Source organism: Mus pahari, chromosome 9 (assembly GCF_900095145.1).
Source record: "Mus pahari chromosome 9, PAHARI_EIJ_v1.1, whole genome shotgun sequence".
Taxonomy (NCBI): Eukaryota; Metazoa; Chordata; class Mammalia; order Rodentia; family Muridae; genus Mus; species Mus pahari.
The window spans coordinates 68,435,469-68,458,924 of NC_034598.1; the positions used below are offsets into that span (position 1 = coordinate 68,435,469).

The 23,456-nt window shown below is 37.2% G+C and overlaps 1 protein-coding gene across 1 annotated transcript in view; it reads left to right on the forward strand.

Annotated features, from left to right (window-relative positions):
• Ptprq (protein tyrosine phosphatase receptor type Q) overlaps positions 1-23,456 on the forward strand; it is a 188,705-nt gene that overhangs the window by 111,318 nt on the left and 53,931 nt on the right. The window contains exons 27-29 of the mRNA XM_021205432.1: positions 14,202-14,323; positions 18,178-18,364; positions 22,508-22,752. Of these exons, the coding sequence (XP_021061091.1) occupies positions 14,202-14,323; positions 18,178-18,364; positions 22,508-22,752 (554 nt within the window). The remainder of the gene's footprint in view (positions 1-14,201; positions 14,324-18,177; positions 18,365-22,507; positions 22,753-23,456) is intronic.

Below are 23,456 nucleotides of genomic sequence, written 5' to 3' on the forward strand. Positions count from 1 at the left end.
GTGTGGGTTCATTTCTGGGTCTTCAATTCTGTTCCATTGATCTACCTGTCTGTCACTGTACCAGTACCATTCAGTTTTTATCACAATTGCTTGAGGTCAGGCATGGTGATTCCCCCAGAGGTTTTTTTTAATGTTGAGAATAACGTAGGTGACTCTTAACCACACTTTCTTACCTTTCCTTCCCACTCATAGTACAGTACTTTTAGAGCTAACACTCCCTGTTCTTTTAGGATGAAATGCTATACTTTGCCTTTTGTAGCATGAACAGAAAGAAATACTTACATAGCCTTTTACCTAACGATTTGTGTATAGAATTACTCAGTACAACTCAACTAAAAGCAGCCATGTAGATTTTTTATATCACCATATTACAGTGAATAAAAATTAGCTAGTTATTTTAAAACTATCACTTGTTGATTCTTACTATATCTTTATATATCTGGGATGATTTCTGGTAACAGTAGATACTCTATAGGCATTTCCCAACTAAATACAAGTTGACTGACTAAACTAAAAAGAAAAGGAATTATTTTTCCAGTGTGGGCGATAGTATGCCAGAACTAAAACACACGCTCAAAAGAAAATGAGAAATGTAGCAATAAATTAGATCCAGTTAACAATTAGTCAACAGTCATACTTATTTTAAATGCTGTGATTTGAGAACAAATTGCTATTATTTTTTATTTAAGTTTTTGAAAAGTTCATATACAAGCACGCTATTTACATCAGTTCTACCTTTCCTTCTCTCTCCAACTCCTCCAGGGTCCTGTCTGACTGCCTTTCTATTTCATGACCTCTTCTTCCATAATTATTTTTACATACACAGCACTAACACACACACACACACACACACACACACACACACACACTGACTCTGTTTATTGTTGTTATTATGTATATGTGTTCACTGTTGACCACTTGGGATTAGATACCCTATAAAAAAGCTTATCTCTGGAGAAAACTGATTCTCTCATTCTCTTCAAGCAGCCATTAATTGCCGATAGCTCTTCATTTAGAGGTGACATCTAAAGAAATTTCCCCATCTTCATTGGCATACCAACTGGTTGTCTTTATGGAAGTCTTTCTTAGGAAACCATAAGAGGTTTTATTGTTATAGCTTTCCTATCATGTCTACAAGACTATCTCATAGAAGCATCTTGGTTCTTTGGTTCTTAGGATCTATCCAAATGCTCTTGTATGGTGTTCCCTGATTCTTAGGTGTGGGCTTGCATTATAGATTAAACTAAGTGAGGTGGGTCACCTGTTATTTGCATTTTGGCCAGTTGTGGCTCAATCTGCTACAAAAAGAAACTTCTTGGTTGAGAGGAGAAGCAGAGCTATGTATAGATATAAGAAGAGGTATCCAGAATACTGTTAGAAATTCTTTTGGTTTAAAAAAAATGGCAAGAGGAGGTTTTCCTCTCAGGTCTCTAATCGCTCACAATAAAACTGAAAGCATAAAGAAATTGACATATAGTTATAAAAAGTGAAGCTCTGAATGTAAGGTGCTTCAGCTGATAGCAGTAGGAAGACTCACCAATTATGTTTTGATAGAAAATGGGGCATTCAACTCAAAAAATCAACTTTAAAGACCCAGAAACTATATGTTATTGGAAAAAGTACTACAACAATTGAAGTTGGCTTATACAAGATAGCTGAATGATAGGAATAGTGGAAAATTAGCAGAGAATATGTATTTTCTAGAGCAGCTAAGTTTCCTCTTTCCCAGCTATTAGGTCCTCTGATGTTTGATTAAAACAGCCAGGTTCAATCATTTTAAGTGAAAATGCTTAGGCTTTTACCTGTAGCTAATTTTTAGAACTTAATATATGTCATTTGGTTGTGTATCCCAAATACGTCATATCTAGTCTGGCCAGTGGATATGTCATTTGGTTGTATATCCTAAACACGTCATATCTGGCCTGGTCAGTGGCAACTTTGGGTTAGAATATGCCTGTCCCTGACTGTCTTCTGCTATGAAGGGTTGCATCCTGCATCCTGCATCCTGCATCCTGCATCCTGCATCCTGCATCCTGCATCCTGCATCCTGCATCCTGCATCCCATGAGCAGCTTGCTCATGAAATGCCTGTTTCTACCTGCTTACGGGGTCAGGAAGGATACCCTCCAAATGTACTGAATCTCACAGAGGCACTTAGGGGTGCTGTAGAATTTGTTTAATTAGAATAGAAACTATATCACATCAATTCGAAATGTGGAAAATAACACTAGAAAGTTGGATTCTTAACATTCCTTGTGCTGAAGAGTCTCTAGATGAATGCTATTATTCCTTATACCACTTATTGTCACTTCCTACCTGTTAAGAATTTATCACCGTATTAAGTTTGCAGAAGCATATCCAAAAAATGACATTCAGTTTGAGTATGTGTATGTATATATATAATGTCACATGTATATATGATATATATGTATGATATATATGTGTGTATATATGTGTACATATGTATATATATCACATGTATATGATATATATCATATATAGTATAGAAACATCTCACTAAAACCACAAACCATACTACATGCATTATATATTTAGCACATACACATCTTTGTTACATGTGTCATATATACATGAAATAACATTAAAAATAAAAAACATAAGAACAGTCAGATAAAAATCTTAAGGAATAGTTATATTTTAAGTAGTGAATTAAATCAATTTGGGGAATAGATAATTTTTGTCTATTATCATTTATATACCAAAAGTTATATATGTGTATGTGTATTTCAGCTTTGTGAAAATATATTATGTTCTTAGCACTCATAAAATCTATACCCTTTAAAATGAGGCATCCTTTGTGAATGGGAATAATAAATTAATTTTTAAAATTATGACAATGACTTTTTACTTATCCTTTATTCTAAGGAATATGGCAACTTTTGAAGCAGTTTTAATGATAAATAAATTTTAATTTCTGAATTACATATATGTACAGTAAAATAAAATTTTATATATTGTATGAAGCCAAGAAGAACTTGATTTTATTTTATATAAAAGACTGAAAGATGCTACATATATCATTGCATAAGAATATTCATGAATAATTAATGTGTACAGGAACTACATGCATGTTTGCATAGTGAATGATATTTAAAATGAAAAGGAATTTGAGGTAGACATAATGGTACAAACCTTTAATCCAGAACATGAGAAGCAAAGGCAAGTGTATCTCCTCTGTGCAGCTAAGAGCAGCCTGTCTACATAGTAAATTCCAGGACAAGCAGGTATACCGAGACCAGGGAAACCAGAAAAAAAAAAACAAACAATAAAAACAAATTAGAATGGCCATACAAAAATCTCTTTTACAGTAGTAAAGTTTTCAGTATTAAATAATGCTTAGATTTCTGTATATCAAAAACTAATAAATGTTTTATTAAAAAAATAACTTGGATAAAAATAATTAACATTTTATATTATCTACAATTGGAAAGTGGCATGTGTTTCATGACATCACTTAAGACCAAATATTTTGCTGCTTCGTGGTATAACTTAAGCCATAATATTTAACTGCATTCAAGGAAAAGAAACCAAAAGTAACAATATAAAAATCAATGTTTCAAATGAGTGTGTGTTTTGTCCTAACTGTGGCAAATAGTGCCTACACACTTATTGATCCAACATCTCACTAACACGTGGAGGTCTTAAGAAAGAGTTAGTGCTTGGTGGTTAGTCTGAAATTAAATCATTCAGAATCTGAATAACAAAAAAAGTCAAAATATTAATCGCAAGTGTGAAGCTTGTTTATATCATGAGAAAATGTTATTATTGAATCTCTCTGGGCTCATAAAGAAGAACAGGGCAGAAGTTCTCTGGAGCTGAGTTAGAATGCAAGTTGAGAGCTTAATCTGTCTTACTCTCTGAATGTGAATCTACAAATCTAAACCAGAGTGAACCAAGGAAACCATACCCAGCCAGTTCAACTGAAGGTTTCTCTCTCCTTTGTTCTCAGATCCCCCTAATCGAAGCAAACATGTTTTCTCTTTAAACCACCTCTACAGGAATAACATCTCTATTTCATCCTGTGTATATATAGGCACAGAGCACACGATTACAAGGGATATTTAGCTTAAAACATTAGCTTGCAGTTTATTCTATCTGTCCTTTTTCTCCTCTTATTTATGCATATCCTAAATTTGAGTTGTGGAATGAGAGAGTTTGGCATACAAGTTGTTACATCTTTGTACTCTTCAATAGGCATTCATAATATTAGGGAAATATTCAGCGCTAAAGAAGAGTGGGTGTGAAATCAGTACGGATTGAAATGGGAATCGCATAATGTGTATCTCCTATAGACCACCGGGACGGAGACTGTAAGGACAGAAAATTCCTGGGGTAGCGCTTAGGTTGTGAAAAACCACAGGATACCATTCTCATGAGGAATTTTAACTACCCAAACATCTGTGAGGTTAAAAAAATTCAACAAAACATGCCTCATCAAAGAAGTTTCTAAGGAATGTAACTTTACAAACTCAAAGGAAGAGAAGACAAGGAGAGGGCGGAGCACACCTTTGTGGTGGAAACAAATCGTGAACGGACTGGCGTGCATTTACTTTCCTGAAGTTAAGTTGTAAAATATACTTGTAAGCCATGTTAGAGCAACACAAATAGGAAGACACAGTGCCCCACTACTCATCTTTCCCCCCCTTTTTGTTTCCTGCTTCAACATACTAAACGTTGCTGCACACAGCCACCTAGGAATCTTTCTCAATTCATATTTTTGGCTAGCCTCAGTCTCCGTGAGTCATTACTGAGACCAGTGGACTTTCTTGCTTAAATCTTTCTTGTCTTTGTATTTAAATTTCTTTAGTGAAGTCTCTAAGAACATTCTTCATATTCATCTTTTAGATCAGTACAAAGACACTTGAATGTCTGCCCTATTTTCTAATTTTAACCATACCACTTCGATGCCAAAATAGTTTTGTTTGCCTATCTGTAAAACTTATCTTTCAGTAATTACAGTACCATTCATGCTTTATGCCCCTCAGTTTTATGTCCCCTCTCCTTCCCTCCCTCCCTCTCTTCCTCCCTCCTCTCTTTCTCTCTCTCTCTCAAAAAAACCCCCAAAACAAAAAACAAACAAAAAACACACCAAAGAATAAGAAATCAAAACAAATAGATGCTTAAAAGTAAAAGGTACACGGAGTCTGTTTTGTATTGACCAAGTACTTTAGGGAATAGGGCCTGCCCTGGAGTATAATTGGTATACCAGTAAGACTCCATTAGAGAAAACTGATTTTCCTTCTAGCAAGTATAAACTGTAAATAGCTTCTTTGTATAAACCTCCCCTTCCCCCTGCTGAGATGCTCTTGTGGTTTGAACATGTGCACATCCTGTGCACTCTCTCCCAGACTGAGTACATGTGTGCATTATTACCCTCTTGTGTCTAGACAGAACAGCATCCACTTCTGACTCTTTAAAATCTTTTGGGTTCCTCTGAGCTTTGAGGTGAAGGGTTTGATCTCACTTGGGACCGAGTCCCCCAAAGTCTCTTAATCTCTCCACACTGTCCACTTGTAAGTGTGTGTTAACTCCTGTCTATGACAAGAAGCTTCTCTAGTTAGAGTTGAGTGATGCCCTGATCTATAGATATAGTATTATGCTGCTAAGAATCATTGTATTGCTCTGGTCCTTTGGCTGAATAATAGTGATTTTCCTTTAGCACCTCTGACCTATCTATTTTCAGGTTCTTTGCTACTTTAGCAGTGTCCCACATGGGTTCCATCTTATGGACTGAGCCTTAAATAAAATGAAAACATGATTGGTTACTTCTAGAACATTTGAGCAGTATATCTTCTGGGCTGGTCTATGTTGTAAGCTGCAGGGTTTATAGCTGGGCGGTATATTACTTTTCTCAGGATGGCTGGGTAACTGAAAGCAAAGCTATATGTTCCCTTATTGTCCAGAACAACAATAGAAACCAGGATCTTAAGGCATGGTTATGTAATGTACTGACACAGCTGTAAAGACTGCAGACCTGTGCACCCATGTATCCTGTTCATCTGTAGCCTTGAGCCTGCAGTCTCCTAACTTTATGGGACTTGAAAAAATTTCTGGGTGAAATAAAAGTTCCAGTAGACAAATAATGGCTTGTACACATGCCATTTTAGCACTTGAGAAGTAAAGGCGGGAGATAGTGAATTTGACCTCAGTCTCCATATTGATTTCAAAAGAAGCCTGAAATACACAGGGTGACATATTCTCAAAATGGAAGAGGGTGGGGGAAAAAGGCAGTACAGTAACAGTATAGAAATTATCAAAAGTAGACTAATGCTAAATATTACTACAAAGAGCATCTGCCAAAATAATAATGGAAAAGAAATATCAGCAAGGTTATTATACATTTAAATATACTATCAGAAAAAAGATCTTTATGGATTATTAAACAATGTTTTCAGAATATAAATAAAAATATTTTTTAAAATCTCATATACATGAGCACATTATCTGCCTGTCTCTATAGCATTAAAAATAAAAGTGACATGAAATTATAAGAAATGTTACCGTGTGATAGTACGATTCCTAACTAATTGGTCTAAGAAAGATCTGAATATATTTATCTACATTTTAAACAAGTAATCCAGGCATCTCCAATGAAAGGATGGGGTGTTATACACATAGCCTCAAATTATACCTTGGACGTGTTTTAAGCCCTTGTTTTTTTTTTTTTAAATTTTCTTTGATGATACCCAAATGATTATCTTACCCAAATTATGCCTGTGAACGAATGAATGATGGAACAAAAGAGCCGTGTTTATTTTAGTGCCCATGTTCTATTCTGCTTATTATCTTACTTGAATAGTTTGGCATTGCTGAGATATCTCTTTCCAAGTCAGAATGAAATCGGGTACAATTCCTTATGCTTTCATGGAACATGAGACAGGAGGAAGCAACGATATCAGTAAAATTACTTCATAGTTTATCCATAACTAAGGTAGGTAGACTGCGATGTAGAGCACTCTTTGGAGTGACTGTGCTCAGAGGCATGAATCCCTAAGTGGATTACTCACTCCTAGCTCTTGCACAACTCTCACCCCAGCCTCCCTAGCAGTGGGAAACAGCTAATCAAGCTCTATATTACTATATTACCAAAGGTATGTTGACATTAGAGAGCAATGCTAACTAAATATTTTACAACAAATAACTGTCCTGGGTGCGCATTCATTAATGGCACCCTTCCCCAGGTTTCTTGATTCATTAATTTAAAGGATAGCATCAGTGGTTATTTGTTTTAGGACTATCATTGGTTGTATAGATGGTGCTAGTCTAGAGCCAGCATTTTACACAGTAATTTTATAAATATGAAACAATTTTAGAAAAAGATGTGTTGTTCCAAATCACTAATAGAATACCAGAATTTTTTTTCATTCACCTGGCAAAGCTAGTATGAAAATGGGATCTGTTTGTAGTTTGCATTTCTGTCACACCATTTCTTTTTGTAAACTGGTCTGAAATGATCACAGATAACACCTTTAAGAATTAAATGAGGTAATTATATGATAAAGTCTAAAAAGCGTGAATATCCATGAATCATGTCTATTGCACTTGCTGTATGGTGTGATTTGACAAATTCTTGGGTTCACAACACCCGCTCTTCATGGTGTTGCCTTATTGTGAATAACAATACAGCAAAATTAAGGTCTGGAAAATGGTGTGGAATATTCTCTATACTAACAGTGTTATCCTATTCTGACCAAGGAAATCCTGGGCTCAATGGAAAGACAATGAGTTATCATACACATGGGACCACTAGAAAGAGGCATGTAGTGAGATATTCTTACTGGACATTACATTGCAATAGAGTGCTGTGCTGCTTTTGACATTTCAGATCCTTTAAGATGCAAAGACTACACAGCCAACTAGATTTTCTCTAATCTCTAGAGCAACAGTTCTCAACATTCCTAATATTGAGACCCCCTCAATACAGTTCCTCATGTTGTGGTGACCCCCAACCACAAAATTATTTTATTGCTACCTTATAACTGTAATTTTTCTGTTATGAACTGTAATGTAAATAGCTGATGTGTAGGACATCTTATATGTGGCCCCTTTGGGTTTAAGACCACTGCTCTAGAGACACCTGAAGCACAAAGCTAATTCTGCTCTAACAATGTTAGAGATTGTTAATACCTTTGCAACAGAAAAGCCATAGATCTCATCACTTAGAGAGGGTGTGTGTTAGGAATCTGGTGATCCAGCATATCAGATTCTAAACTAACACAAACTGCCTAGGAGACATCTTTAAATAAAGTTTAAACTGAACTTGAATGAAAATACACATATAGAAAATTTAAATTATATTGCACAGAGTTCCAGAATTTTCTAAAACCTTGTGAGCTGCTGTCACATCTTATTTTTAAAGTATAGTATTTACCTATACTTTTAGGAAATTCATGCATATAGTGATAAACTTAAAACAACAATCAAGCATTTACTATAATGGTTTCAACATTAGTTGACGGCAACACACTGTACAAGTCTTTGAATGAGACAAAACAGGTAGCGTACTTTCAAACACACCAAAATGTATTGGTTCTTAAGGTGGTTCAGGCTTGGGGGAAGTCAAACTTTATATGGGCTAGGGAAAATGATGGTCTATCCAGACTCACCTTTCAGCTAACACACTTCAGCATGGAGACACAGATGGATGGGAAAGATGACCCTGACCCACAGAAGACCCGCATTCCTGTGCAAGGATAGAAGCATGACAATCAGGAAATGATGGTTGTTAGTTACAGAAAATGCATTATTGTGAAAACCAGGGCCAAAGTGCTTATGAGAGGAAGTGATTGGATTATAGGGGATGAGACTAAGGATAGATCATGCCTACTGAGTAAATTGCTGTGATTTATAAGACAAAGGCTATAGTGATATCTTGGCCCATTAGTGACTAGATTCATTTCACAAACAATCCTAAATCAGAATGTGACAGTTTACGGGGAGACGAACCATGTCTCCCAAGGATGCTTATAACTTACTGAGCTTTCAAACTGGTACCGTATGAGATCTTCATAGCTTTACCATGCTTGGCTCCTGTATTCTAGTGTTTAGCATTCCTAATGCTTATTTTGTATTCTCTTTTTATATGATGACAGTAATAGTTTATCACACACTGTAGTGGAAGAAGAAAATAATACTGGTATACTTTATCAGATACTTTTGACATTTTAATAAATGCTATAAGAAAGTTACCTAATAGGCAGTGAGATATTTGAGCACTTATATAGTTTAAAAATTAATAAAGTAATTAAATAGACTGTGATCAATGATTATAAAGACTGATCTTTCCATAGTGTATATATTTCTTTTAAATTTCTTATGTATTAAATAATTATTTTTTCATTTCTTCAGCATAATACACATTGTTATATATAAAAACTGTACTCAAGTATTTGTTACATATATATTTAATTTCATTTAATGGCTTTAAGAGTTCTAATCTTTTATAGCTCTAGTTGATGAAATATAAAATTTTTCACAGAAGTAGTTGACCCAGGTTACTTTTGTATAAAGCAGGCAATTTTATCATACAACTTACTGAAAAAGCAAATTTAGTTTAAAGTGATTATAATTTGATTCATAATAATGATTATTTCTTGAAAGGATAAACCTATGAAAGAACAACAACTTCAGAGAGTTCAAGAAATGACATTTCAGCACAGCTCTGCAAGGGATTGGATAGATTGCTTTAAAAATATGTTTGATCAGTGTACGGCACATAAAGTATTTAGTTGCCTGGGTGGGAAGATGTGTCATGAGTGATTTCTGAATGTCATGTTTCTCTCTGCTCTGGGGTAGCTGCCATTCCCTGGAGAGTTCTTCGATTGCTTTCATTAAAGGAATGGTTTCAGGGTTGACATTTTACAGTAAGAGATTAAAAAGTCAAAACCAGGCATTTTGCTCCCTCCTGAGCAGGTATACAGATTACTGGTGAGTCCAGGTCTTTCTTGGAGCAGGTTCTGGATCCAACGTTAGCTGAGTCTTAAAGATGCACACTGTAGACCAAGAAGATATAGATGTATTTTCTTGAAAATATTTCCAAAGCCAAACTAACATCAGTATAGAAACAAACCCCAAATTACCATCTTTCCATTAGAAAAGTTTGCAATAATTGCTTATCATGTCAGGGCATTAGTAAGGTGAAGACCTTGTCTGATGGGACATCTGTCTTAAAGTGTCTCTCAGCAGCTCTGAGCTTGGACATATCACAGAGACAAAACATCTAGATTTTGGAGATTGTTCTTTTCTTTTGATCTAATTGTTTCATGGGGTAACTAGGACTTGAAGACTCCTCTCTCTATGAGTGGGATTAAGGTCCCTGGAAAGACACCTCAGAGAATTTGTCTACTAGCTTGTCCCTGTGCTTTCTAGAATATAAGGATGAAACACTTCAAGTGGAAGTAGGTGTCAGGAGCCATAATCTATAGTGCCCTCTTCTACTTCATGATAATAACCTGTGATGTTTGGATTTTTGCCCTGGATTTGGATTCTCAAAAGATCTGAGTAGTACCTTTGAAGACTCTGAATCTTCAAGCCCGCATTTCCTCATTCACTTTCAGTGTATAATCAGGGCATATTTTGCATTTCAATGCTATTATTAAAGTGCATCAGTATATTCATGGACTAAATTTTCCACCCAAAATTCACCATATGTATCTTGCTGTTTTGCCTAGGTTAAAAAACTAATAAAGTTTACATATTTATTTATTCCAAATAGTTCTAGAGAACAAAAAGTGAAAGATAATAACACCGAAACTTTTGGTCATCTGGTGAGGGCTGCATTCCCTGGAGAGGAGAAATGTTATATCTTCACAAGATGGAAGGCTGAAGGGCAGATTAATTGAGTGCTCTATGAAATTTCTTGTATATGATCCTTCAACCCACTCATGACATGAGTATCTCTCATGACCTCACATCATCTCTTAAAGGCTATGTTTCTTAGTACCATAACTTGGTGATGTTTTAAAACCAAAATTTTAAAGGAGCACACTCAATAACATAGTAATGCCATATATACCTATCTGCCATGGAAATAGACTTGGGTCTCTTTAGAGCGTGTTATTAACATACACCCCACACACCTGCCTTATTGATGGTATCTCAATGTGTCAGAAGTATCTAAATGTTTAAGTCATTGTCCCAGAGCCTGTGAAATCCAACATCATGGCGCCAGCCAATGTTATTGTGCTAAGAGTGGCTTGAGTTGATTCATATAAATCATTTGCTTCTCCCTCAGAGACCTGAGTTTGCTCCTCCCCTTAATTGTACTATCCTGTTATTTAGAACATTGAACTCAAGTTCTTCGGTGTAGGGATCAAGCACTCGATAACTAGGTCTCTACGTTCCTCTTCGGAAAATTATTTCTGCTATTCCATTTCATGAATACTGCTCTTCCTGTAGTACTTCCATTTCCTGAATCTAGAGATTCTGGATCCTTTCTGTACTGCACAGTTCCCTGGCAGCCCAGCGGGCATTAAGGGCTCATTTCCAGTGTAATATATCTGTAGCCTTTGCACAGAAATGCTATCCAGCAGCATCTTGGTGTTGTGATATGCATGAATGGAGAAGAACAGTAAATCATATTTAGTGTGCTGGCTAGTTTTATGTCAGCTTGACACAGGCTGAAGTCATCTGAGAGGATGGAACCTCAATGAAGAAGATGCCTCCGTAAGTTACTAATGTAGAGCATTTTCTAAATTAATGATTGGTGCTATTATCCCTGGGCTGGTAGTCCTGGGTTCTGTAAGAAATTAGGTGGAGTAAGCTTTGTGGAACAATCCAGTAAGCAGCACTCGCCATGGCCTTCGCATTGGCTCCTGCCTCCAGGTCCCTGGCCTGTTTGAACACCTGTCTTGACTTCCTCCAATAGCAAACAGCAGTATCAAAGTAGAAGCCGAATAATTCATTTCTTCCCTAAAATACTTTGGTCATGCATTTCAACACAGCGATAGAAACCCTAAGACATTTAACAGTGAAAAAGGGATGTGTAAAATAACACATAGGAAGTTAAGCACTTTCATACAGAAATCCAATTCTGTTTCTATAGACTTACTTGTGTTGTTGCTTTGTTATCGCTCCTGAACACAGAAGGCTCACTAACCCTGTCCTTCTGAGTTTAAACCCTCCTTATCACCCATGGCCTACCTGTAGCCCTACCTTCTATGAAGCTTTACCTCAACTGCCAGTCCCACTTACATTACCAACTTTACCTTTGCTCCCTCCTGCTAGATGGTTTGTATTTTCTAGTTAACCTTTGCATCGACTCTGTTCTTCATCACATCTCACTAATCGACACCATAGTACCACCCGCTAGAACAGCTATTCCAACAGATTTGGTTTTTACACTTTAAAAAAAAATGCTATCAAGTATAGGCATGATAGTGAAACCGAGGTCAAATGCATCATCATTCAAACAAGACTGTACAGCTTGTTATGTTGGGCAGTGGGCGTGGGGGAATAGGGGGATGGGAGAAAACCCATGTCCTGCCAGAGTTCTGGTGCTCTGGGCAAGTGGACACAGAGAACTGCCTGGCACTCTCCATGCTGCCCCACGTGGGTGTCTGGCTGTGTGAAGCTATAGATCCAGTCCTTGGGGACAGGGGGTTGGGGTGATCAGGGGGCAGTCAGAGGTCTTCGGGCCACACAGAGGCCAGAAATAACAGGTTCTGACTCTCAGACATCCCAGTATATTGTGGAAGAGCTGAGAACAAAGAGGGGACCCTGTGAACAGTTTGCTCAGCCTCGGGCAGAAGGGAGGAAGCAGGGGGAAAGGGGTTGCTAGGTGGTTCCTGAGCGGGTGAGAGTGGCTGGAGCGCAGGAAGGCCTTCTGGCTGGAGGTTAGACACGGCTCTTTAGGGCAAAGCCTATTCCATTGTCAAGCATGGCGGGCCTTGATGACCAGAAACAGTCTATGGTTTTAGAGCTTTTTGGTAGAAAGGCAGAGAGGAAGAGAGAAGGTAAAAGAAAGAGAGGGGCTAGCCATGACCCCGTGGAGAGAGGGAGGGAAGAGAGGGAGAGAAGGAGAGCTAGTGATGAGAGTAAGAAAGGTGAGAGCTTAAGAGATCAAGGAGGGGTCAAGCAGCCCCTTTTATAGTGGGCTGGGCTACCTTGCCATTGCAGGGTAGCTGTGGGGAGGAGCATACCTGGCTATTGTCGGATAACTGTGAGGGTGGAGTCTAGCTAGAATGCCAGGAGCTTAGTTTGTGTGTGTGACTTATATTCACAGAATTATGGAGTTGGGAGCTCCGTGGTGTCAGGCACCTGTCTCTGGGAACGTGGCACTGTTCCGTCCCTTGTAGCATTTTCTACTGGGGCTCCAGAGCAAGCCAACCAAAAAAAGCTGCCTTTCATGGTCCTACATTGTTACTCTCCATAGATTAGAAATTATTTAAGGAAAGTGATATCTCTTGCTCATTTTATGTCTTCTCAGAGTGGATATGGTAGTAACACGGTCAGTAATGATTGCTATTTTGGATTTAAACATTTAAATTGGAACAGTTGACTCGAATCCCTGGGTCTGGCAGTAATGCTACATTCATCCCACGTCAAAGGCTTCTCAGTATTCTCCTCACCCTTCTGATTCTAGTTATTTCAAAAACTGAACACACTCAGGACTCATTTCAATACATTTTCTAAATTAGGATGGGTCATGAATATAGCAGAGGTCCATGTGTCTAGAAAAGACCAGAGTGACTGCACAGCTGTATCTCATTCTACCCCTCAATGAAAGTACAAAATGAATGCAGTTTGCATTCCCATGGTTATATTTTAAACAATGTCAGCATTTTATAATAGTTACCACCTATGATTTTTGCCTCTTTCAGTGGTTAACTGTCCCTGTAAGAGTCTTCTTAAAGCAGCTGTGTCAAGTGATTTATTTACTTTTTAAAATGAGACAGTTATTTAGGCAAATGATATAATTATGATAATGTTTTATTTTAGAAATGTTAGGTCAGATTTAAATATCACATGTTATAATTTTAATTAATTATTTATATATGGAAGTCATTTGTGTATAGGAACTAGGTTTTAAAAAAATCCAGTCTTATGATTAACTTTCAGTGCGTTTATGATCTGTAAATGAATGTAAAATTAATTCATGTGACTATCCATTTTTCATGGGCCTTCCTTTTATACTGTATCGAGTACTAATGTGGCAGAGTAATTGATTTCCTATTGTTGTAGCTCCTGACGGTCCGCCTGAAAATGTGCGTGTGGTTGCGACATCCCCCTTTGGTATCAATATCAGCTGGAGTGAACCTGCTGTCATAACAGGGCCAACCTTCTACCTGATTGATGTCAAATCGGTAAGGCGCGTCTTACCTACTCTGAAGCGCAGCATAAATCACACTGTAAACCACAGTTCATGATTCCGATTATTTACACAGAGTCTAATTTTATAGCATGATCCTCAGACCTTAGATAGATTGTTCAGCTTGGGCTGTTGACCATGCCCTTACTAACTTCTCAACAACACTATCCTAAATCCAGTGCTTGCTGTATTTATTCTTGGGCCAAAGATGACGCATATATTGGAAAGCTGATACATTTGATTTAAAATACAGAAGAAGGGTCTTTCAGCATAGAATGAGAAAGAAGAGGCATCCAGGAAGCGGTATCCCAGATAAGGTCTAAAGAGTCAAATTTCAAAAAAATTTCAGAGAGCGTAAAGGGGAAATGAGAACAGAAATATCAAAGAATAGTGATATTTTTCTTTCTTTCTTTTTTAACACTAATCCCATAGGATCGCTACACAACGAAACATTTCAATATATGCAAAGTGCTATAAATAAGAAGATTGATCTTTCCCTGCTTGCTTTTATTAATACTCCCCACAGAAACTGAGAAGCCACTTTTCAGGAGCCTTCTGATTTCAGACACTGTAAAATGTACATGGATCTTATATAAGGTGATCCTCGTAGTTCAGCGACTGCTAAAGATAGTTCTGTTGAAGAAACTTGTATGTCTTAAGGTTTGAAACTCAAAGTTAATACATTTCTTCTGCCTTTACATTTCTTACTAAGGAATTATGTCCAATAGGGAAAGAACCTTTATTAAATGGTTCATGTAACCCTTTTCTTGCAAACAACGAATATAAGGAAATGGCTACTAAACATGACAGGCTTCATCCAAACTGTCTTTTTTTTTTTTTTTTAAAACAAATAATACAACCACCATATGACACGGCATTAAAAACTTGGTGCACTGAGACGTGGCTAGACCCATGATTTGGACATTGAGTTTTATGATCATAGTGCCACTTGAGTAACTGAAATGGTGGTGGTATGGTAAGATTTTTAGCATACTGGTGGGCTGGTTGCTTGGTGCGATAGTTTTTACTGTGTATGTGGGATACAGTCTAGGTCTAAGTCAGGAAACTGTAAGAATAAATGGGTCAAGGGGGGGGCAGGAGGGAGAGAAAGAAGTGAGGAAATGTAGCAAATGATCCAGATGAGAAGTAATTTAAGTCTGTTAATTTATTAAATTAATGATTTATGTTAATAAATAAAATAAAATAACTTACATTATTTACAATTAAAATTGTTGAAAACTCTCCTAGCGCACAAGGTGGTGAGTGGGAAGATGGATCGGGAGGACTGTAGGATGTCTTACTTGGAAAGCCGCAAGGAGGAATAGATCTGAGAAGAGAAGCAAGAAGTCCAATGCAGAGATGAGTTTGAGAAGCCTGGGAGTGAATCTTCCCATGCAGCTGCTTTAGCAGGACTGCATGCATGTGTAGAGCTCACAGGAGAAAAGGCATTGTAACTTATAATAAAATAGCATAGATTCTAGGGCCAGATGAGACTAACTGTGGGACGGGGAAATGTATTAATTCTTTAAAGGAGATGCTTCTGTCTCAAAAGCTATCATTAAAAGCAAATGAGATTTTAATGCCTTCTCCCACATATTCTTCAGTTCTTGCTTATTTTTCAGAGCATAGTTGTGAAGATCTTAGTGCCTTAGCAGATAAAGATAAATAACACAAATGCCCCGGGAATACGTATTTAATGCAAATTACAGAAAGGTAATTATGAATGATTCTTCGAGAAAGAAAGAAATTACCCTTGGAATTTGGCTATGATTAAAGAAAAGAAAATAGAAAAGTTTTAGGATGACTTTGTGATCTCGTTGTTACAGCCGTCTTAGCAAATCTTATCTCAGTTGCCACGTAACTCTGGAACTTGAGAGAGTCACCTGAGGTCTGAAAAATATACAAGTCACTCTGTAGTAATTAGGGAAGCAACGTGAAGCAGAAGCCAAGAAAATGATTACGGGGATGCTCACCCTCCCTTGCAGGGACTGACTGTTCATTAGCCCTAGATAGTTGTTATGCAGCACGAATAAGAGCCTAATCACAAGGAAAAATTCAAAAATCCATATTTTATGGAAATTTAAGTTTTGAAAACTAATTAGGTACTCATATACTTAGTACCAAGGGTATTTTGCTCAATGAATAGAATTTGTATGCTGAGAGGTTTGTCTACCATCTTAGAGAAGTGGTCTACCTCTCGCCAATGCTTTGTGTAACGAATGAGGTTCTTTGACTGCAATTCTGGCTATTTATTAGCCATCTAGTGTATTTCTCATGGCAGCATCTACTTTAAGTTAAAAGTCCCTACAAACCAAAATATGAAGAAACAATTGAGTCACTCCAAAATCATTTCTCAGTGTTTCGAAAGATGGGCAAGTTAAAAATTATCTTCATAATGTTAACCGTATCCAATACCTGTAATACTCAGTACAATTGTTACCTGTAACTAATATGCCTGGAAAGTTTATAAATCTTCTTGTGTCTGTGTCAGGAAAAACCCTTTAAAACTTGTTATATGTGCACATGGTGTGTGTGTGTATGTATGTGTGTGTGTGTGTGTACATGTGTACACATTTGCTGAGGTCATAGGTCAACATTGGTGTCTTCAGCCACTCTCCACTTTATGATTTGAGACAGGATCTCTCACTGAACCTGTAAGTTGCAGCTTTCTGAGTGGTTGCCAGATGGACTGTAGAGATCTGCACTCTTTTGTTCTCCTCCCCCTGTGCTAGGATAACAGACGTGGCCTGCCCTCCCTGACTTTTATATAGATGCTTGAGATCCTAACTAAGGTTCCCATGCCTGGATAATGAGCACTTACATACTATGCCTTCTATCCTTCAGTTTACTACTAAAAACTTAGTCATGTTCAATGTCTAGAATGATGGGAAATTTTTCCACCCAAGACACATTATACTTGAATAAAACATACAGCCACATTTAATATACCTAAAGATATTCATTTTTGCATGAGTTTGACTATATGTATAGTGAGTTGTGCCCATCGCCATTGTTACCCCTAACAGTGGTAGGTTAGAAGCTTTTTGATCTGTAATTATGACCAGAATTTTTGAGTGACTATGCATGCAATAAGAATTAGTGACAAAAAAGACTGAAGAAGAATGAATCTGGAGAGTGGGGAGGGGTATGTGGAACGGTTTGGAGGGAAGGAAGGCAAGGGAGAACTTTTGTAACCATATTATAATCTCAAAGATTAAAAAATATTAAATAAAAATTAGAAAAAGTAAAAGTAAAAGAGCAGAATATATCAGTGTACATTTCAAAACAAAGTTGTTCTCTCAAAATTACGATTTAGTTAGAAAGAACATAAATATAATTTAAATATCAATATCTTTTGAATTGTGTTACAAAGCATAATTTTTGGAGTTATTTAAAAAAATATATCAAAATCTCCACACAAACTACTTCAGACTTATCCCTTATAAATTCTTAAGAAGGCAGTATAACTCAATATTATCACCCTAGGAGAAAGTAAGACAGCATAAGAAGCTTGTCAAGTGGAATTTATTGACAAGTTTGGAATTTGAATGTTGGGTGACTGGGCACTCAAATCTATGTTTTCTTCTATCAACTGTTGAAGTAGAAAACAGTTCCATTGATTCCAGAAGTGACTTGCTTATTCATTTGATAGGTTGGTTGATCATGATGAGTTGATTACATTCTCTGACTTACAACTATTAAAATAATTACAATTGAATTAGTTGTTATAGTACTTTGGATTTCTCAGAGCAATCTGACTTCAAAGTAAATGACTAAAGATTGGCCAGATTAGCATGACTCAGCTTTGGATTGCTTCCTTCCTTAATTGCCAACTACTTTTTCCCATAGGTAGATAATGACAACTTTAATATTTCTTTCGTGAAATCAAATGAAGAAAACAAAACCACAGAGATTAGCGACTTAGAAGTATTCACAAGGTATTCTGTGGTGATCACGGCCTTTGTCGGAAACGTTAGTGGGGCATACACAGACGGGAAGTCAAGTGCAGAAGTGGTAATTACGACTTTAGAATCAGGTAAGGGGTGCATCTCACCGTTCCTAACAGTCAGCTGTGACTTGGCTGTCGCTTTTTCTTACAGCTCCTCACACTCTTCTCAAGAAAGAGTGTGTGCTAGGAGATGTCGCTAGAACACTTTTAAAAAAAATAAACAAATCCAATGACAGTGCAATTGACAAAATAAAGGTAGTTTATACTTTTGGGGCGATGTATAGAATATTTAGTCCTTATAAATAATGGAAACTAATTAAATGCACCAAACTGCACTTTTTTGGACTTATCAGCTCTGTTTTTGAAATTGAATTACTGTGCTTAACAGATGATTTTTTAAATTTTTTTCTAAATGTCTTAAGCTAACAATATTTCATCCAGCATTTCATTTTGATTATTTCTGTTCTGATTTCTCGTGGAGACTGACTAATAATATTAAGTAATTTGGTATTAAAAAACCAGATCACATATATTATAATTGTTTTCTTAGTCAAGTGGCACATCAAATTATGTGATTATTTGATGAATATCAGACTCCATGCAGATTTCCTCTAGTCTGTGAACAGTCTGAAGAAAGCAAAGCATTGCGAGAGGAGCAGGGAGTAGATGTGGAGACTCCCCAGGACCTGCTTGCCTACTTTCTTCAGAATCTTGATGTTCTTTGGCACCAGATATGTCACAGAAAATAACAGAGTGTGTGGGGGTGGGGTGGGGATAGGGGTGGGGGTGGGGGTGGGGGTGGGGGGTGCTGCTATGGTCTGTTTGTTGCTATCTCTAAGGTATGTAGAGAAGGTAAAGATTTTTTTTTCAGCAAATCTCTTTCTTATGCTATGCTTTCCAATATTTACTGCAAAGTGTTAACTCTAATGTGCAAGGTACCTTTTCTCCTCATAGTCTGAGATTCCATTCGTTCCTCCTTTACTACCAACGATCAAAAGGGTCTTCTATATTTTGCTTTCGCTTTTCACTTTTTTTTTCCTCACGCTTCTCTGTGAAGAAAGGTGTGGTGACTAAACTTGTGTGTACACCACAAAACATGGCTGGTCAAATATTTGTGTCATCTTGCTCTAGGACAGTGGGTCTCAACCTGTGGGGGTGTGACCCCATTCACAGGGGTCGCATATTAGAAATCTAGCAATCAGATCTTTACGATTCATAACAGTAGCAAAATGACAGTTATGAAGTACAAATGAAATAATTTTATGGTTGGGGGTCACCACAACATGAGGCACTGTATTAAAAGATAGCAGTATCAGAAAGATTGAGAACCTCTACCTTAGGAGGTAAATAACAGCACTATTAAAAAGAGAGGAAAAAAAAAACCTCTCTGTCAATTGAATTCATTATGTAAAGCTGTTGGTAATTTGGGGATAGAAAATTGTTGCCAACATTGAGAGAATTTCTTGCCTTATCCAGCTTTAAGTCTAATCCACAATTTACAGAAACACGTTCTACAAATAAAAGAATATACTTCTTAAGTAATGTAAATGTGTAAAAGCAAGTGGAAAAATATGTTTAACCTAAACTAAGCTTCATTTTACCTATAAAACTTTCTATTTAACATGGGATTTTTGCAAAATGATGTAATTTTCTGCTCGCCTTTTTTTTTTTTTTTAACTCACAATTATATATCCAAATTTGAGAGGTGCTCTGAGAGTCTATCAGCCAAGAAAGATGAAGTTAACAAAGCTTGAGAGTCTGCTCAGTGAGGCCGCATCTCAAGTCTTCCTCACTGAAAAGTTTGATTGAAAAGAAAACTTTCCCATATCATCCTGATCATAAGAATGCACAAATTTATTTGACCATGTGATGTCAGGAACAGTAACTCTACACTCTTCAAATGATGTTTTCTCATATATCATTTTATTTTATAATTTGTTCAACTAGTGACATACAAAGTGGGTGGTTTGTTTTGTTTCAATAAGGGAATATTTTATCAGCACAGGGTATTAATTCATTGTACAGAATAATGATTTCATTGTGACAATTGCTCATGTGCATATACTCTGATCATAAGCAACTTCTTTAACCCCACCTTCCTGATTACCCTCTTTTCTCAAATAGTCTTCTAAAAGAAAAAATACTTTTCCTTTAATTTTTAAAACTAGTTCTTTAAGGATCCCATACAATGAGTTTTGACCTTATTTACCTCTGATGCCCCAGCTCTTCTTATGTATACTCAACGGAATACATAGTTATAATTTGCCACAGTTTTCTACCTCCATCCTATCAAGGACAATTTGTGTTGCTCAGATATTAGTGACCTTCTACTGGGATACACTCAGCTTATTATGACCCAAAATTTAAGAGAAAACTGACCTTTTTGCCAGAAGCTAACTGTTGCCAATAGCTTCTTGGATAGGGGTAGAACTTCGAGCCCAGCTCTCCTCTTCATGTTGTAATTTGGTCTGACTTGGGTTTTCACAGGTCTTTACATGCTGCCACAACTAGTATAAGTCATGTGTGCAACTGTCCTGCTGTGTTTTTATTTCAGTTAAAAAAAAAAGAACTAGAATATCAGACATTTCAGCAATTAAAAAGTCCAATTAGAAAATCATCGAAAGACATAAAGGGACATTCCATTCATCAGAAGGTATGGTTAGCAAATAAACACACAGTATGACCAATTTTCAAGACTATTTAGCTCTAGGTAAATGCAAATTAAATGCACATTATCATGTAACCATTCATCTACTGAAACAGAATTGCACAATAATTTTAAAAGCAGTTCTAATACCAAATAGTGGCAAAGATATAAAATGAGCTCTGACACTTGCCAGTTGGGAATATTAAGTGGTGTAGACACATGGAAAAATATTTTGCCAGTCTCTTGTAAAACGAAACATGTACTTCTCATATGGTCAGGCAATTAATTTTTCAACAATGACATTAAAGAATCAAAAACTTATGTTTATATACACATGGATAGTAATGTCAGCCTTATTGGCAATAAAAATAAACTGTAAGTGGCACAGATGTCTTTCCATGTTAAACAATTCCTGTAAAGCTACAAAGTGAAACACTTCTTGGTGACAAACAGGGCTGCTGTCCCTTTCTCTTGTGGCTGGGGACTTTGATTTGGGAAGATGGCTCAGAGGTCACCAAGACTCATGACCAGAATTCCATCCCGGGGGGCCCACGGGTTGGAAGGTCAAGACAAAAATCCTGCAAACTGTTCTCTGCCTTCTGCTCATCATGACACCCACATGATCTCCAACCGACAGAGGGAGGGAGACAGAGAAAGAGATGGAGAGACAGAGAGAGAGAGAGAGAGAGAGAGAGAGAGAGANAGAGAGAGAGAGAGAGAGAGAGAGAGAGAGAGACAGAGACAGAGACAGAGACAGAGACAGAGACAGAGACAGGGGGAGAAAGACAGAGAGACAGAAAAAGACAGAGAGACAGAATTTTTTGAAGATGGTGAAGTATCGATACATATAAACCTAGTGAATCTCAAATCTATGGCACTTTTCTTTTGCTGAGACGGACAAGACAACAGAGATAAGGACCAGCTGCATTTATAGAGAGGCACGTGGTGAAATACAAAGGCATACAAGGAGAGAGTCTCTTCATATGATTGGCTGGTGTTATGTCTTCCATGTTGGTGTTTGCGGGATTCTGTACATGTCTTACAATTCCATAAAATTAAATCACACACAAAACTATGAAAAGGTGGTGAAATCAGAATAAGGCCTGTTATCTTGCGGCAGCGTCAGCTCGATGCCTGTTTTCTGACTTGACACTGAATAAAGCCATAAGCTGTGTCACCACTGGGAACTCCATGAAGGTTATGTGGGGCTCTGAGCCTCTTGGGATGACTTCCTCTGAATCTGTGTTACTTTTTTTTAAAAAATGATGTGAAGTCAAGGAAGCACGTTCTGTGTGATTCAGTGGAAGACGGGCTGAGATGCGATGGGAGGGGCTCGGTCTAATGCCCAGTGCTAAGCACAGAGCACACACACAGGGCACATAGACAAACTGCAGACACACTGCAGTGCCACGAGAATTTCTGGGAAATAAAGTCAATGCCCGACCATTTTTCTAATGTCCATAATACATGATTTATATAGCTTGTGTCACTAGTCTTTTAAAACAGAAGTTTGAAAGAAAAACATTTTTATATTGAGATCAAGTGTTACATTTAAGATTATAATTGCCAACAATTTTTTTCAGTGCCCAAGGACCCACCTAATAATATGACATTTCAGAAGATACCGGATGAAGTAACAAAATTTCAGTTATCATTCCTTCCGCCTTCTCAACCCAATGGCAATATCCAAGTGTATCAAGCATTGGTCTTCCGAGAAGACGATCCTACTGCCGTCCAGATTCATAACCTCAGCATTATCCAGAAGACGGACACGTCCGTCATTGCAATGCTCGAAGGCCTGAAGGGTGGACATACGTACAACATCAGCGTAAGTAGCCACAGCTTGTAACTGTTTGCTGAGGGCCTAAGGCAGTCTACAAAGTCAGCCCCCCAAAACACAGCCCATCGCATGCCACATCCCTGCCTGCTCCCTACTAAAATCTAGCAAGTGCTACTAACTAAGCACCCTAGGAAAAAAAATAACAGGCATTTGGGAATAAAGAAGAGAGAAAATGCACCTTAAACACAAAAGAATAGTGATGTGCAGAAATGCAGCTGCCTGGAAGAAAACTATAATTGAAACCTGTAAAAGTTCATTTTGAAGACAATGGCAGGATGAGGTCATTTTGTTCCTTTGAATCCTTTTCTCCTGTTGATGTGTTAACATTAATTTTACAAAGGTTGTAAAACATACAAAAAATGTGCTCAAGTTCACATGCATGAACAGATAACCACATTATTTTATCCTATACTTATATTGGTCACCCCTTAGAAATTATAAACAAAATTGTTTTGGTTCCAGAAAAAAAAAGCCAAGAAACTGGCAGCATCCAATTTAACAATGCCTAGAATAGCTTCCCAACTAAGTAATTATTCGTAATTATCAACCTAGTTATAAAAATATTTTTAGTAATACATAAGTATATTCTTTGCTTCTATTTTGTATTTTACTGGGTACGGTTCTTGCTGCAATTCCAGTTGAGCAGACTGGTTTTATGAACTATCTATTAGAAGATGAATGGGCATTTGAAC